General features: G+C 33.6%; 1 protein-coding gene across 1 annotated transcript in view; it reads left to right on the top strand.

Moving 5' to 3' along the window:
- LOC132563651 (E3 ubiquitin-protein ligase rnf213-alpha-like) overlaps positions 1-15,702 on the top strand; it is an 82,222-nt gene that overhangs the window by 48,097 nt on the left and 18,423 nt on the right. Inside the window, exons 23-30 of the mRNA XM_060228390.1 lie at positions 855-996; positions 3,528-3,726; positions 4,178-4,421; positions 4,545-4,708; positions 11,978-12,084; positions 12,315-12,480; positions 13,304-13,472; positions 15,499-15,644. Coding sequence (XP_060084373.1) covers positions 855-996; positions 3,528-3,726; positions 4,178-4,421; positions 4,545-4,708; positions 11,978-12,084; positions 12,315-12,480; positions 13,304-13,472; positions 15,499-15,644 — 1,337 coding nt within the window. The remainder of the gene's footprint in view (positions 1-854; positions 997-3,527; positions 3,727-4,177; positions 4,422-4,544; positions 4,709-11,977; positions 12,085-12,314; positions 12,481-13,303; positions 13,473-15,498; positions 15,645-15,702) is intronic.

Raw genomic sequence — 15,702 nt, 5'->3', positions numbered from 1 at the left:
CCCTTACCACAATTTGATTTAGTCCTACAACAACACTAGACCAGGTAATTACACCCTTACCACAATTTGATTTAGTCCTACAACAACACTAGACCAGGTAATTATACCCTTACCACAATTTGATTTAGTCCTACAACAACACTAGACCAGGTAATTACACCCTTACCACAATTTGATTTAGTCCTACAACAACACTAGACCAGGTAATTACACCCTTACCACAATATGATTTAGTCCTACAACAACACTAGACCAGGTAATTACACCCTTACCACAATATGATTTAGTCCTACAACAACACTAGACCAGGTAATTACACCCTTACCACAATTTGATTTAGTCCTACAACAACACTAGACCAGGTAATTATACCCTTACCACAATTTGATTTAGTCCTACAACAACACTAGACCAGGTAATTACACCCTTACCACAATTTGATTTAGTCCTACAACAACACTAGACCAGGTAATTACACCCTTACCACAATTTGATTTAGTCCTACAACAACACTAGACCAGGTAATTACACCCTTACCACAATTTGATTTAGTCCTACAACAACACTAGACCAGGTAATTACACCCTTACCACAATTTGATTTAGTCCTACAACAACACTAGACCAGGTAATTACACCCTTACCACAATTTGATTTAGTCCTACAACAATACTCATGAAAATTATTAAAATCAAAATCCTTCTACCGTAGTCAACTTTATAGACATTGATAGAATTTTGGCAAATGTACGGATGGATTTTTGTCAGATATTTATATAAAGATATATAGAAATGTGGATGAGAACTAAGATAAATGTTTCTGTGAATTGTAAGTTCTTTCATTATGTACTTTAAGTTGGATATATTCTGGAGACGTGCTGTTTTCAACCAGAGTGATCAAATCTACTGTCTTGCTAATTCTGACCTTCTGGACTACGAGGTCAGTGACAAAGGGGAACAATGTCTGGAAAAACACATGCAAAGAGCAAAAGACAAGGGTAAGGATAAATTCTTCCATCTTTTTTCAATGTACAAAATGTTTGTGTTCTGTAGAAATGTTTGTCATTTTTGTGGCTATGAATTAACCAAGAAAATAAGAAAGAAGGAATTAACTTCCTTTGAAATTAGTATATGCATACTTATGTAACATCCAGGAAAGATTTTCACCCCCGAAAGGATACCTGATCAGGCTTGAACCACATTTTAAAGAAACTACACACAAACTTTTGATGTTACACAATATCTCTAGATATATTGATTAAAATGAATTGATTGTTATGATAAATTTTTCAGAAGTTTTTATTGCTCGACATTTTCTGAACTGTAATCAGAACCAATTATTAGTGGATATAGAGGGTCTATTTGTACAACAGAGGTCAGATCTGGGAATCATTATCAGTGGATTTAGAGGGTCTATTTGTACAACAGAGGTCAGATCTGAGAATCATTATTAATGGATATAGAGGGTCTATTTGTACAACAGAGGTCAGATCTGGGAATCATTGTTAATGGATATAGAGGGTCTATTTGTACAACAGAGGTCAGATCTGGGAATCATTATTAATGGATTTAGAGGGTCTATTTGTACAACAGAGGTCAGATCTGGGAATCATTGTTAATGGATATAGAGGGTCTATTTGTACAACAGAGGTCAGATCTGAGAATCATTATTAGTGGATATAGAGGGTCTATTTGTACAACAGAGGTCAGATCTGGGAATCATTATTAATGTTGATTTAGAGGGTCTATTTGTACAACAGAGGTCAGATCTGGGAATCATTGTTAATGGATATAGAGGGTCTATTTGTACAACAGAGGTCAGATCTGGGAATCATTGTTAATGGATATAGAGGGTCTATTTGTACAACAGAGGTCAGATCTGGGAATCATTGTTAATGGATATAGAGGGTCTATTTGTACAACAGAGGTCAGATCTGAGAATCATTATTAGTGGATATAGAGGGTCTATTTGTACAACAGAGGTCAGATCTGAGAATCATTATTAGTGGATATAGAGGGTCTATTTGTACAACAGAGGTCAGATCTGAGAATCATTATTAGTGGATATAGAGGGTCTATTTGTACAACAGAGGTCAGATCTGAGAATCATTATTAATGGATATAGAGGGTCTATTTGTACAACAGAGGTCAGATCTGGGAATCATTATTAGTGGATATAGAGGGTCTATTTGTACAACAGAGGTCAGATCTGAGAATCATTATTAATTTCTGAGGATATTTTTTAAGTCCTGTTGACAGGCAATGGTCATTTGTCTGATGAAGGTGACAGAGTAGTCATCAATACATCACCTAAAATACAAGATATATGAAAATCTGTTTTTAAATGTACAAATGTATGATATTCCTTTGAATTGTGAAGTAATTGTGCCTTAATATATTTGAATTATTTTCATTTTGTTCCAAACTTAATTCAGTTGAATAAGACTATAGAATATACATAGGAATTTCTACTACAATGTAAATAGTAACCATTACAGAGGTATTCTGTTATTTATTGAGTAATAATGCGATATCATGTGACATTGGAGAGCCATTCTTCCAGTGATATTATCTCCTTTGATCTCCATATGTAGGTCCTGTGTAGTATAGTACCCTACAGGTATAAAGTACAGACTGGTGGTCCTTTGTAGTACAGAACCCTATATCCTACAGGTATAAAGTACAGACTGGTAATCCTGTGTAGTATAGTACCCTACAGGTATAAAGTGCAGACTGGTGGTCCTGTGTAGTATAGTACCCTACAGGTATAAAGTACAGACTGGTAGTCCTGTGTAGTACAGTACCCTATATCCTACAGGTATAAAGTACAGACTGGTAGTCCTGTGAAGTACTGTATCCTATATCCTACAGGTATAAAGTACAGACTGGTAGTCCTGTGTAGTACAGTACCCTACAGGTATAAAGTACAGACTTGTGGTCCTGTGTAGTATAGTACCCTACAGGTATAAAGTACAGACTGGTGGTTCTGTGTAGTACAGTACCCTACAGGTATAAAGTACAGACTGGTGGTCCTGTGTAGTACAGTAGCCTACAGGTATAAAGTACAGACTGGTGGTCCTGTGTACTACAGTACCCTACAGGTATAAAGTACAGACTGGTAGTCCTGTGTAGTACAGTACCCTACAGGTATAAAGTACAGACTGGTGGTCCTGTGTACTACAGTACCCTACAGGTATAAAGTACAGACTGGTAGTCCTGTGTAGTACAGTATCCTATATCCTACAGGTATAAAGTACAGACTGGTAGTCCTGTGTAGTACAGTTCCCTACAGGTATAAAGTACAGACTGGTAGTCCTGTGTAGTATAGTACCCTACAGGTATAAAGTACAGACTGGTAGTCCTGTGTAGTATAGTACCCTACAGGTATAAAGTACAGACTGGTAGTCCTGTGTAGTATAGTACCCTACAGGTATAAAGTACAGACTGGTGGTCCTGTGTAGTATAGTACCCTACAGGTATAAAGTACAGACTGGTAGTCCTGTGTAGTACAGTACCCTATATCCTACAGGTATAAAGTACAAGCTGGTAGTCCTGTGTAGCACAGAAAATGAATACAAGTCCAGGATTGTTGCCGCACTGGAGAGATTTCGCAGACCACAACTTCCTGTAGCCAACCAGCAATTGATCAAAAGATACCTACAAGAGAAATTGAAAGTAGATAAAACTCACCTGAAAACTAATCCAGCATCTTTTGTGGATTTTGGACGGTAAGCATCTTCAGTGATTTTTGATAATGACCAATGAAGAATAACAGTAGTATAACAAGAAGTTGTTGTTCATCTGGCTTTGTAGTCTATTTTTTTTTTTACATTTTTCACAATGATCAAGAGGTCTTGAGTTCTTGTAGTAATAGAGCCATTAGAATGTTTTGATGATCTGCTCTCAAAGTTTGTTGAAAAGCTGACCTTGACCTTCTTTCTAGATCCCGCCTGAAGTAAGATTTGTTCAAATCTCTGAACAACTTCTTCTGAAAAATGCAAGAATCCAAGGATCAAGATATCTGTTTATGTATTTATGGCAAGAAGATTGTACAAAGGACAAACAAAATGAAAAATGCATTTTCTTTTAATTTGCAATTTGAGACCGGTTTTTCAATCATGTCATCATTTAGTTACCACTTACATGAAAGAAACAAATTTGTCTTATTGTCTCCTGAAGTTCAACGGTACGAGTGGTTAAGTCCTGGAGAGCTGGGGTAGGTAAATCCTTGTACAAGACAAGGAAAGCAGCAGACCTGAAGGAACTGTATCCAACCAGTAAAAGGACAACTGGAGCAGTAGTATCTATTCCCCTCCATGAGAAGGAGATTGATGTGGATACAATCATGGCCAGATTACTAGAGTGTACACTGTCAGTGGGACAAGTAGAACCAAGAATCTTCCACATTGACATTTCATATGAGGTGAGTAGCAACACCTTATTTAATAATAGAAATTACATTTTAAAAGACTATTTTTAGAGAGTGGAAGCTTCAGTAACCTTTTTTCTCTACCTTTTTAGTAAATGCTGTTGTGATGTATTGCAGGTGTATATAGGTGTGGATGCCTTTTTGTTCCAATTGCTGGTCCTGGGCTGTCTCATTAACAGTGCTGGCTATGTGTGGATCAAGTCGCCTTGTGACCACTATCTGGTGGAAGCCATGCCTCTTCTCACCACAGATAATTCTAAACAGGTATTATCTTCATTTAGGTATCACTTCTTCTCATCAGACAAAGTGAGTGTTTTCCACAAGTATGTACTGTATACACCAATATGTACACCAATATGTACTGTATACACCAGTATGTACTGTATACACCAATATGTACTATATACACCAATATGTACTATAGACACCAATATATACACCAATATGTACTATATACACCAATATGTACTGTATACACCAGTATGTACTATATACACCAATATGTACTATAAACACAGATATATACACCAATATGTACTGTAGACACCAATATGTACTATATACACCAATATATACACCAATATGTACTATATACACCAATATGTACTGTATACACCAATATATACACCAATATGTACTATATACACCAATATGTACTATATACACCAATGTATACACTAATATGTACTATATACACCAATATGTACTGTATACACCAATATATACACTAATATGTACACACCAATATGTACTGTATACACCAGTATGTACTATATACACCAATATGTACTATAAACACAGATATATACACCAATATGTACTGTAGACACCAATATGTACTATATACACCAATATGTACTGTATACACCAGTATGTACTATATACACCAATATGTACTATAAACACAGATATATACACCAATATGTACTGTAGACACCAATATGTACTATATACACCAATATATACACCAATATGTACTATATACACCAATATGTACTGTATACACCAATATGTACTATATACACCAATGTATACACTAATATGTACTATATACACCAATATGTACTGTATACACCAATATATACACTAATATGTACTATATACACCAATATGTACTATATACACCAATATGTACTGTATACACCAATATGTATACACCAATATATACACTAATATGTACTATATGCACCAATATGTACTATATACAACAATGTATACACTAATATGTACTATATACACCAATATGTACTGTATACACCAATATGTACTGTATACACCAATATATACACCAATATGTACTGTATACACCAATATGTACTGTATACACCAATATGTACTGTATACACCAATATGTACTGTATACACCAATATATACACTAATATGTACTATATACACCAATATGTACTGTATACACCAATATGTACTGTATACACCAATATATACACCAATATGTACTGTATACACCAATATGTACTGTATACACCAATATGTACACCAATATGTACTGTATACACCAATATGTACACCAATATGTACTGTATACACCAATATGTACTGTATACACCAATATGTACTGTATACACCAATATGTACTGTATACACCAATACTGTTTACACCAATATGTACTGTATACACCAGTATGTACTGTATACACCAATATGTACACCAATATGTACTGTATACACCAATATGTACACCAATATGTACTGTATACACCAATATGTACTGTATACACCAATATGTACTGTATACACCAATATGTACACCAATATGTACTGTATACACCAATATGTACTGTATACACCAATATATACACCAATATGTACTGTATACACCAATATGTACTGTATACACCAATACTGTTTACACCAATATGTACTGTATACACCAATATGTACTGTATACACCAATACTGTTTACACCAATATGTACTGCATACACCAGTATGTACTGTATACACTAATATGTACTGTATACACCAATATGTACTGTATACACCAATATATACACCAATATGTACTATATACACCAATATGTACACCAATATGTACTGTATACACCAATATGTACTGTATACACCAATATGTACACCAATATGTACACCAATATACACCAATATGTACATACACCAATATGTACACACAATATGTACTGTATACACCAATATGTATGTATACACCAATATGTACTGTATACACCAATATGTACTGTATACACCAGTATGTACTGTATACACCAATATGTACTATATGCACCAATATGTACTATATACACCAATATATACACCAATATGTACTGTATACACCAATATATACACCAATATGTACTGTATACACCAATATGTACTGTATACACCAATATGTACACCAATATGTACTGTATACACCAATATATACACCAATATGTACTGTATACACCAATATGTACTGTATACACCAATATGTACTATACACCAATATATACTATGTACTGTATACACCAATATGTATATACACCAATATGTACTGTATACACCAATATATACACCAATATGTACTGTATACACCAATATGTACTGTATACACCAATATGTACTGTATACACCAATATGTACTGTATACACCAATATGTACTGTATACACCAATATATACACCAATATGTACTATATACACCAATATAAACACCAATATGTACTGTATACACCAATATGTATACTATGTACTATATACACCAATATATACACCAATATACTGTATACACCAATATGTACTTTATACACCAATATGTACTATATACACCAATATATACACCAATATGTACTGTATACACCAATATGTACTGTATACACCAATATGTACTGTATACACCAATATGTACTGTATACACCAATATGTACACCAATATGTACTGTATACACCAATATGTACTGTATACACCAATATGTACTATATACACCAATATGTACACCAATATGTACTGTATACACCAATATGTACTGTATACACCAATATATACACCAATATGTACTGTATACACCAATATATACACTAATATGTACTATATACACCAATATGTACTATATACACCAATATATACACCAATATGTACTATATACACCAATATATACACCAATATGTACTATATACACCAATATGTACTATATACACCAATATATACACCAATATGTACTATATACACCAATATATACACCAATATGTACTGTATACACCAATATATACACTAATATGTACTATATGCACCAATATGTACTATATACACCAATATATACACCAATATGTACTATATACACCAATATGTACTATATACACCAATGTATACACCAATATGTACTATATACACCAATATGTACTATATACACCAATATATACACCAATATGTACTATATACACCAATATGTACTATATACACCAATATATACACCAATATGTACTATATATGTACACCAATATGTACTATATACACCAATATGTACTATATACACCAATATGTATATACACCAATATGTACTATATACACCAATATATACACCAATATGTATATACACCAATATGTACTATATACACCAATATGTACTGTATACACCAATATATACACCAATATGTACTATATACACCAATATGTACTGTATACACCAATATATACACCAATATGTACTGTATACACCAATATATACACCAATATGTACTATATACACCAATATATACACCAATATGTACTGTATACACCAATATATACACCAATATGTACTGTATACACCAATATGTACTGTATACACCAATATATACACCAATATGTACTGTATACACCAATATGTATACACCAATATGTACACCAATATATACACCAATATGTACTGTATATACACCAATATACTGTATACACCAATATGTACTGTATACACCAATATGTACTGTATTCACCAATATATGTACTATATACACCAATATATACACCAATATGTACTATATACACCAATATGTACTGTATACACCAATATGTACTGTATACACCAATATATACACCAATATGTACTATATACACCAATATGTACACCAATATGTACTGTATACACCAATATGTACTGTATACACTAATATGTACTGTATACACCAATATATACTGTATACACCAATATGTACTGTATACACCAATACTGTTTACACCAATATGTACTGTATACACCAGTATGTACTGTATACACCAATATGTACACCAATATGTACTGTATACACCAATATGTACTATATACACCAATATATACACCAATATGTATACACCAGTATGTACTGTATACACCAATATGTACACCAATATGTACTGTATACACCAATATATACACCAATATGTACTGTATACACCAATATGTACTGTATACACCAATATGTACTGTATACACCAATATGTACACCAATATGTATGTACACCAATATGTACTGTATACACCAATATGTACACCAATATGTACTACACCAATATGTACTATGTATACCAATATGTACTGTATACACCAATATGTACTATATACACCAATATATACACCAATATGTACTGTATACACCAATATATACACCAATATATATACACCAATATGTACTGTATACACCATATGTATATACATATATACACCAATATGTATACTATATACACCAATATGTACTATATACACCAATATGTACTATATACACCAATATATACACCAATATGTACTGTATACACCAATATGTACTATATACACCAATATGTACTGTATACACCAATATATACACCAATATGTACTATATACACCAATATGTACTATATACACCAATGTATACACCAATATGTACTATATACACCAATATATACACCAATATGTACTGTATACACCAATATGTACTATATACACCAATATGTACACCAATATGTACTGTATACACCAATATGTACTATGTACTATATACACCAATATGTACTATAGACACCAATATATACACCAATATGTACTGTATACTCCAATATGTACTGTATACACCAATATGTACACCAATATATACACCAATATGTACACCAATATATACACCAATATGTACTGTATACACCAATATATACACCAATATGTATATACACCAATATGTACTGTATACACCAATATGTACACACCAATATGTACTGTATACACCAATATACACCAATATGTACTGTATACACCAATATGTACTGTATACACCAATATGTACTGTATACACCAATATATACACCAATATGTACTGTATACACCAATATGTACACCAATATGTACTGTATACACCAATATGTACTGTATACACCAATATGTACTGTATACACCAATATATACACCAATATGTACTATACCAATATGTACTGTATACACCAATATGTACTATATACACCAATATGTACTGTACTGTATACACCAATATATACACCAATATGTACTGTATACACCAATATGTACTGTATACACCAATATGTACTGTATACACCAATATATACACCAATATGTACTGTATACACCAATATGTACTGTATACACCAATATGTACTGTATACACCAATATATACTGTACTATATACACCAATATGTACACCAATATACACTACACCAATATATATATACACCAATATGTATACACCAATATGTACACCAATATGTACTATATACACCAATATACACCAATATGTACTATGTACACCAATACCAATATATACACCAATATGTACTGTATACACCAATATGTACTATATACACCAATATATACACCAATATGTATATACACCAATATATACATACACAATATGTACTATACACCAATATGTACTGTATACACCAATATATACACCAATATGTACTATGTATACACCAATATATACTGTATACACCAATATGTACTATATACACCAATATGTACTATATACACCAATATATACACCAATATGTACTGTATACACCAATATGTACTATATACACCAATATGTACTATATACACCAATATATACTATATACACCAATGTACTATATACACCAATATGTACTATATACACCAATATATACACCAATATGTACTATATACACCAATATGTACTGTATACACCAATATGTACTGTATACACCAATATGTACTATATACACCAATATATACACCAATATGTACTATATGCACCAATATGTACTATATACACCAATATATACACAATATGTACTGTATACCAATATGTACTATATACACCAATATACTATATACACCAATATGTATATACACCAATATGTATATACACCAATATATACACCAATATGTACTATACACCAATATGTACTGTATACACCAATATATACACCAATATGTACTGTATACACCAATATGTATGTATACACCAATATGTACTGTATGTACATACACCAATATGTACTATATACACCAATACTATATACACCAATATGTACTATACACCAATATGTACTATGTATACACCAATATATACACCAATATGTACTATATACACCAATATGTATGTATACACCAATATACACCAATATGTATATACACCAATACACCAATATATATATACACCAATATGTACTGTATACACCAATATATACACCAATATATATACACCAATATGTATATACACCAATATGTACTGTATACACCAATATGTACACCAATATGTACTATATACACCAATATATACACTAATATGTACTATATGCACCAATATGTACTGTATACACCAATATGTACTATATACACCAATATGTACTGTATACACCAATATATACACCAATATGTACTGTATACACCAATATGTACTGTATACACCAATATGTACTGTATACACCAATATATACACTAATATGTACTGTATACACCAATATATACACCAATATGTACTACACCAATATATACACCAATATGTACTGTATACACCAATATGTACACACAATATGTACTGTATACACCAATATGTACTGTATACACCAATATGTACTGTATACACCAATATGTACACCAATATGTACTGTATACACCAATATGTACTGTATACACCAATATGTACACCAATATGTACTGTATACACCAATATGTACTATATACACCAATATGTACTGTATACACCAATATATACACTAATATGTACTATATGCACCAATATGTACTGTATACACCAATATATACACTAATATGTACTGTATACACCAATATATACACCAATATGTACTATATACACCAATATGTACTATATACACCAATGTATACACTAATATGTACTATATGCACCAATATGTACTATATACACCAATATGTACTGTATACACCAATATGTACTGTATACACCAATATGTACACCAATATGTACTGTATACACCTATATGTACACCAATATGTACTGTATACACCAATATGTCCTGGGATTTAGGAAAATGAAAACAGATATCAGGAACTGTTTTTTTTTTTACTACTAGTCAGTCTATTTAGCATTGGATTGTTGTACAGTCTACTTAGGTATGATATGTTTTCATTAATAAAATTAATGTTTTGTCTTTAGAGAGGAGGAGAGCAGATCTGTTTCCATCGTTGTTTTGAGATCCTTCCTGATGTAACGTGTCGCTCTCCAGAAGAAAGCATGTATATCCTACAGGGAAAGAAGCCACATGGTAGGAAAGCTTAGTTTGTATGTAGTACATGTAATCAAGTTTCACTTCACAGTAAGAAGATTTATTAACATCTTTACCTCACATTTAATAGTTACATATTCAGACATTTTAACACAAAGTAAGGATTGAATCTTCAGAATTTCATACCATTTTAAAAGTGATAGCAAATACAAAAATGTATTTCTTGCTACTTCAGAAATACATCCAACTGTTATCACATTCTGTTACAGATTATGCAGATAGTGACTTACTGTTTGATAAACAAGAGTTTGAAAGCTCTGTATTCCAGCGGCCCTATCAATACCTGCGACGCCTAGATGAAAGGAGAGGCCTTGCTGATATCAATGCCTATCAACCAGAGGGAAACCAGATCAACTGTCTCCAAACATTTCTAAGGTTCAAATTTCAGTTTTTGTGACTCAACACAGTTAATTCTATAATGTACCCTTTTTTATGATTTCAGGATTTATTTTTGTATTATCAATTTCCTTGGTTGACTCTGTTTCTGTAGCCATGAGAATGCTTTGTATTTTGTAAATATCTGGTTTTGTTATGAATGTATGTGGTTAATAACCTTGTCTGTAACAAAACATATGGGTGTATTAAAAGAGAAGTTTGAATTACAATACTCTACTCGGATCAGGGTGATGCAGGGTTACCCTTGTCTGTCATATTGTCATAATTTTATTTCTGCTCATCAAAGGAACATTAATCTAGCTATAGAGCTGTAATTTGGTAGTAATTGTATAATTATGCCGATCAGGTTTTGATTTTGTTGTGGTCAGTTATGTTTTCCAAAGTTGGATGAGGCCCTTAATTTTTGAGAATTTTGATAAAATGTTCACAAAAAACAGTAAGACCTGAATTGGAAATCTTTGCCTTTGGGATTTAAAAAAGAAATCCAAATCCAAATAAATCCATTGCTCCAAACTTCATCCAGGTTGATGGCTGGGACTTTTGTGTGTTCCAACACTGTTTATTTATTTTTTTTGGTCAAAGAAACTACATGATTGCATCGATCATTCAACCATGGCTTCTATGTTACAGTATAGACAGTAGTTATAGATGCATCATGGGATAGAAAAACAAAGGGCAATAGCTCCTGAGTAATGTGTCACCTTTTTGAATATAGATACTTCTTACCTGTTTTAACACCTGTTCCCAGAACCATTATATAAATTCTGTTTATAACTTAATTACATTTCCTTAATTGTTACAGACACTGCGGAGTAAGGGATCCGTCATGGGCCGAGCTGAAACACTTTGTCTGTTTCCTCAACTCCCAGCTACAGGACTTTGAGGTTTCTGCCTTTTGCGGAGCTGCAGCCAAAGAAGACTTACCAGGATTTGACAAATTTGTATTAAAATTCCTCATACAGATGTCAAGGGTATGTTGTGTTTAACTGTGGTATCAAATCATCACAGAAATTACTACTAATTAGCTCACTGGTTTCAAGTGAATGTGAGCTAGTGCTGTTTCCCCGTCTTCTGCATCCCATCCCAAAATTTTAAAGTTTAGGATAGCTTCCAAGTCCATAAATTATACATCTCTCACTTCTCTTATTTGGTATATACAATATACACATACTATCATCAGTGATAGTCAAAGATAAATGTTTCACCAATTTAATGCTTATCATTAGCTCACCTAGTCTTAGGGCATACAGTGGTGTCTCTTGTCTCTCCCTCTGTCTGTCTTTCTGTCTGTCCTTCTGTCATTCCATCCATCCATCCATCCATCCATCCATCCATCCATCCATCCAGTTTTTGTATAGATGATGGGCCTCAGCCCCATAGGGTCAGTGGGGTGGGGGCCCAATAAGGGAAATAGTGCAATTTTTTAAAAATCCTCTTAATGCTGAAAAGGTGTCAGAATTCTTTCCAAGTTGTTCTGTGACAATTCTAAGGTGAAGCAGAAACAATTTTGTAGAAATGATGGTTGTCAGCTTGCAGGGAACGGAGAGGCAAGATCCAATAGGAAAACAAATTTTAGAATATCCTTCTTCTGTACGAATGTCAAATGTCTGTCCAAATTTGGTTTGAAGCATCCTTGGATGAAGGGGACTCAGTTTGCTGTAAATGGTGGATGTCACCCCCATGGGTGCAAGGGTTTCGGCCCAATAAGGGAAAAAGAACAATTCTTTAAAATCTGTCTTCTGTAGGAATGTAGAGTCTCTGTCACAATTTGTTGTGAAATATCTTGGGATGAAGGAGAAAAGACTTTGTGTACATGTTGGGGCAGCGGTAAGTGAAGACTGAGTGATAATGTGTATCTATGTTGACTGTGTTACAGGACTTTGCCACTAGATCACTGGTGATGAGTGAAGACTGTGTGATAATGTGTATACATGTATATGTTGACTGTGTTACAGGACTTCGCCACTAAATCACTTGTGATGTGTGAAGACTGTGATAATGTGTATATATGTTGACTGTGTTACAGGACTTCGCCACTAGATCACTGGTGATGAGTGAAGACTGTGTGATAATGTGTATCTATGTTGACTATGTTACAGGACTTTGCCACTAGATCACTGGTGATGAGTGAAGACTGTGTGATAATGTGTATCTATGTTGACTATGTTACAGGACTTTGCCACTAGATCACTGGTGATGAGTGAAGACTGTGTGATAATGTGTATATATGTATATGTTGACTGTGTTACAGGACTTCGCCACTAGATCACTTGTGATGTGTGAAGACTGTGATAATGTGTATATATGTTGACTGTGTTACAGGACTTTGCCACTAGATCACTGGTGATGAGTGAAGACTGTGTGATAATGTGTATCTATGTTGACTATGTTACAGGACTTTGCCACTAGATCACTGGTGATGAGTGAAGACTGTGTGATAATGTGTATCTATGTTGACTATGTTACAGGACTTTGCCACTAGATCACTGGTGATGAGTGAAGACTGTGTGATAATGTGTATACATGTTTATGTTGACTGTGTTACAGGACTTCGCCACTAGATCACTGGTGATGAGTGAAGACTGTGTGATAATGTGTATATATGTTGACTATGTTACAGGACTTTGCCACTAGATCACTGGTGATTAGTGAAGACTGTGTGATAATGTGTATACATGTATATGTTGACTGTGTTACAGGACTTCGCCACTAGATCACTGGTGATTAGTGAAGACTGTGTGATAATGTGTATATATGTTGACTGTGTTACAGGACTTCGCCACTAGATCACTGGTGATGAGTGAAGACTGTGTGATAATGTGTATACATGTATATGTTGACTGTGTTACAGGACTTCGCCACTAGATCACTGGTGATTAGTGAAGACTGTGTGATAATGTGTATCTATGTTGACTATGTTACAGGACTTTGCCACTAGATCACTGGTGATGAGTGAAGACTGTGTGATAATGTGTATCTATGTTGACTATGTTACAGGACTTTGCCACTAGATCACTGGTGATGAGTGAAGAATCCCCAATCAAAAGAATGCAGAGACTTGTGCTTCATGATGAAGAGACCGAAGGAGCTGTTGAGGATAATATTATAGAACAGTTCCAGATGAGGAGGACGTGGGAAAGCAGGTGTGTAGCTGCATCATCCATTACAGAATGTCTCCAATATGTTTATTGACCTAAAACG

This window comes from Ylistrum balloti, unplaced genomic scaffold, assembly GCF_031769215.1.
Source record: "Ylistrum balloti isolate Yb309-2 unplaced genomic scaffold, AGI_CSIRO_Ybal_v1 Utg371810, whole genome shotgun sequence".
NCBI lineage: Eukaryota > Metazoa > Mollusca > Bivalvia > Pectinida > Pectinidae > Ylistrum > Ylistrum balloti.
The sequence above is the reverse complement of the archived record's forward strand: the minus strand, read 5'-3'. Positions and strand labels throughout refer to the sequence as shown.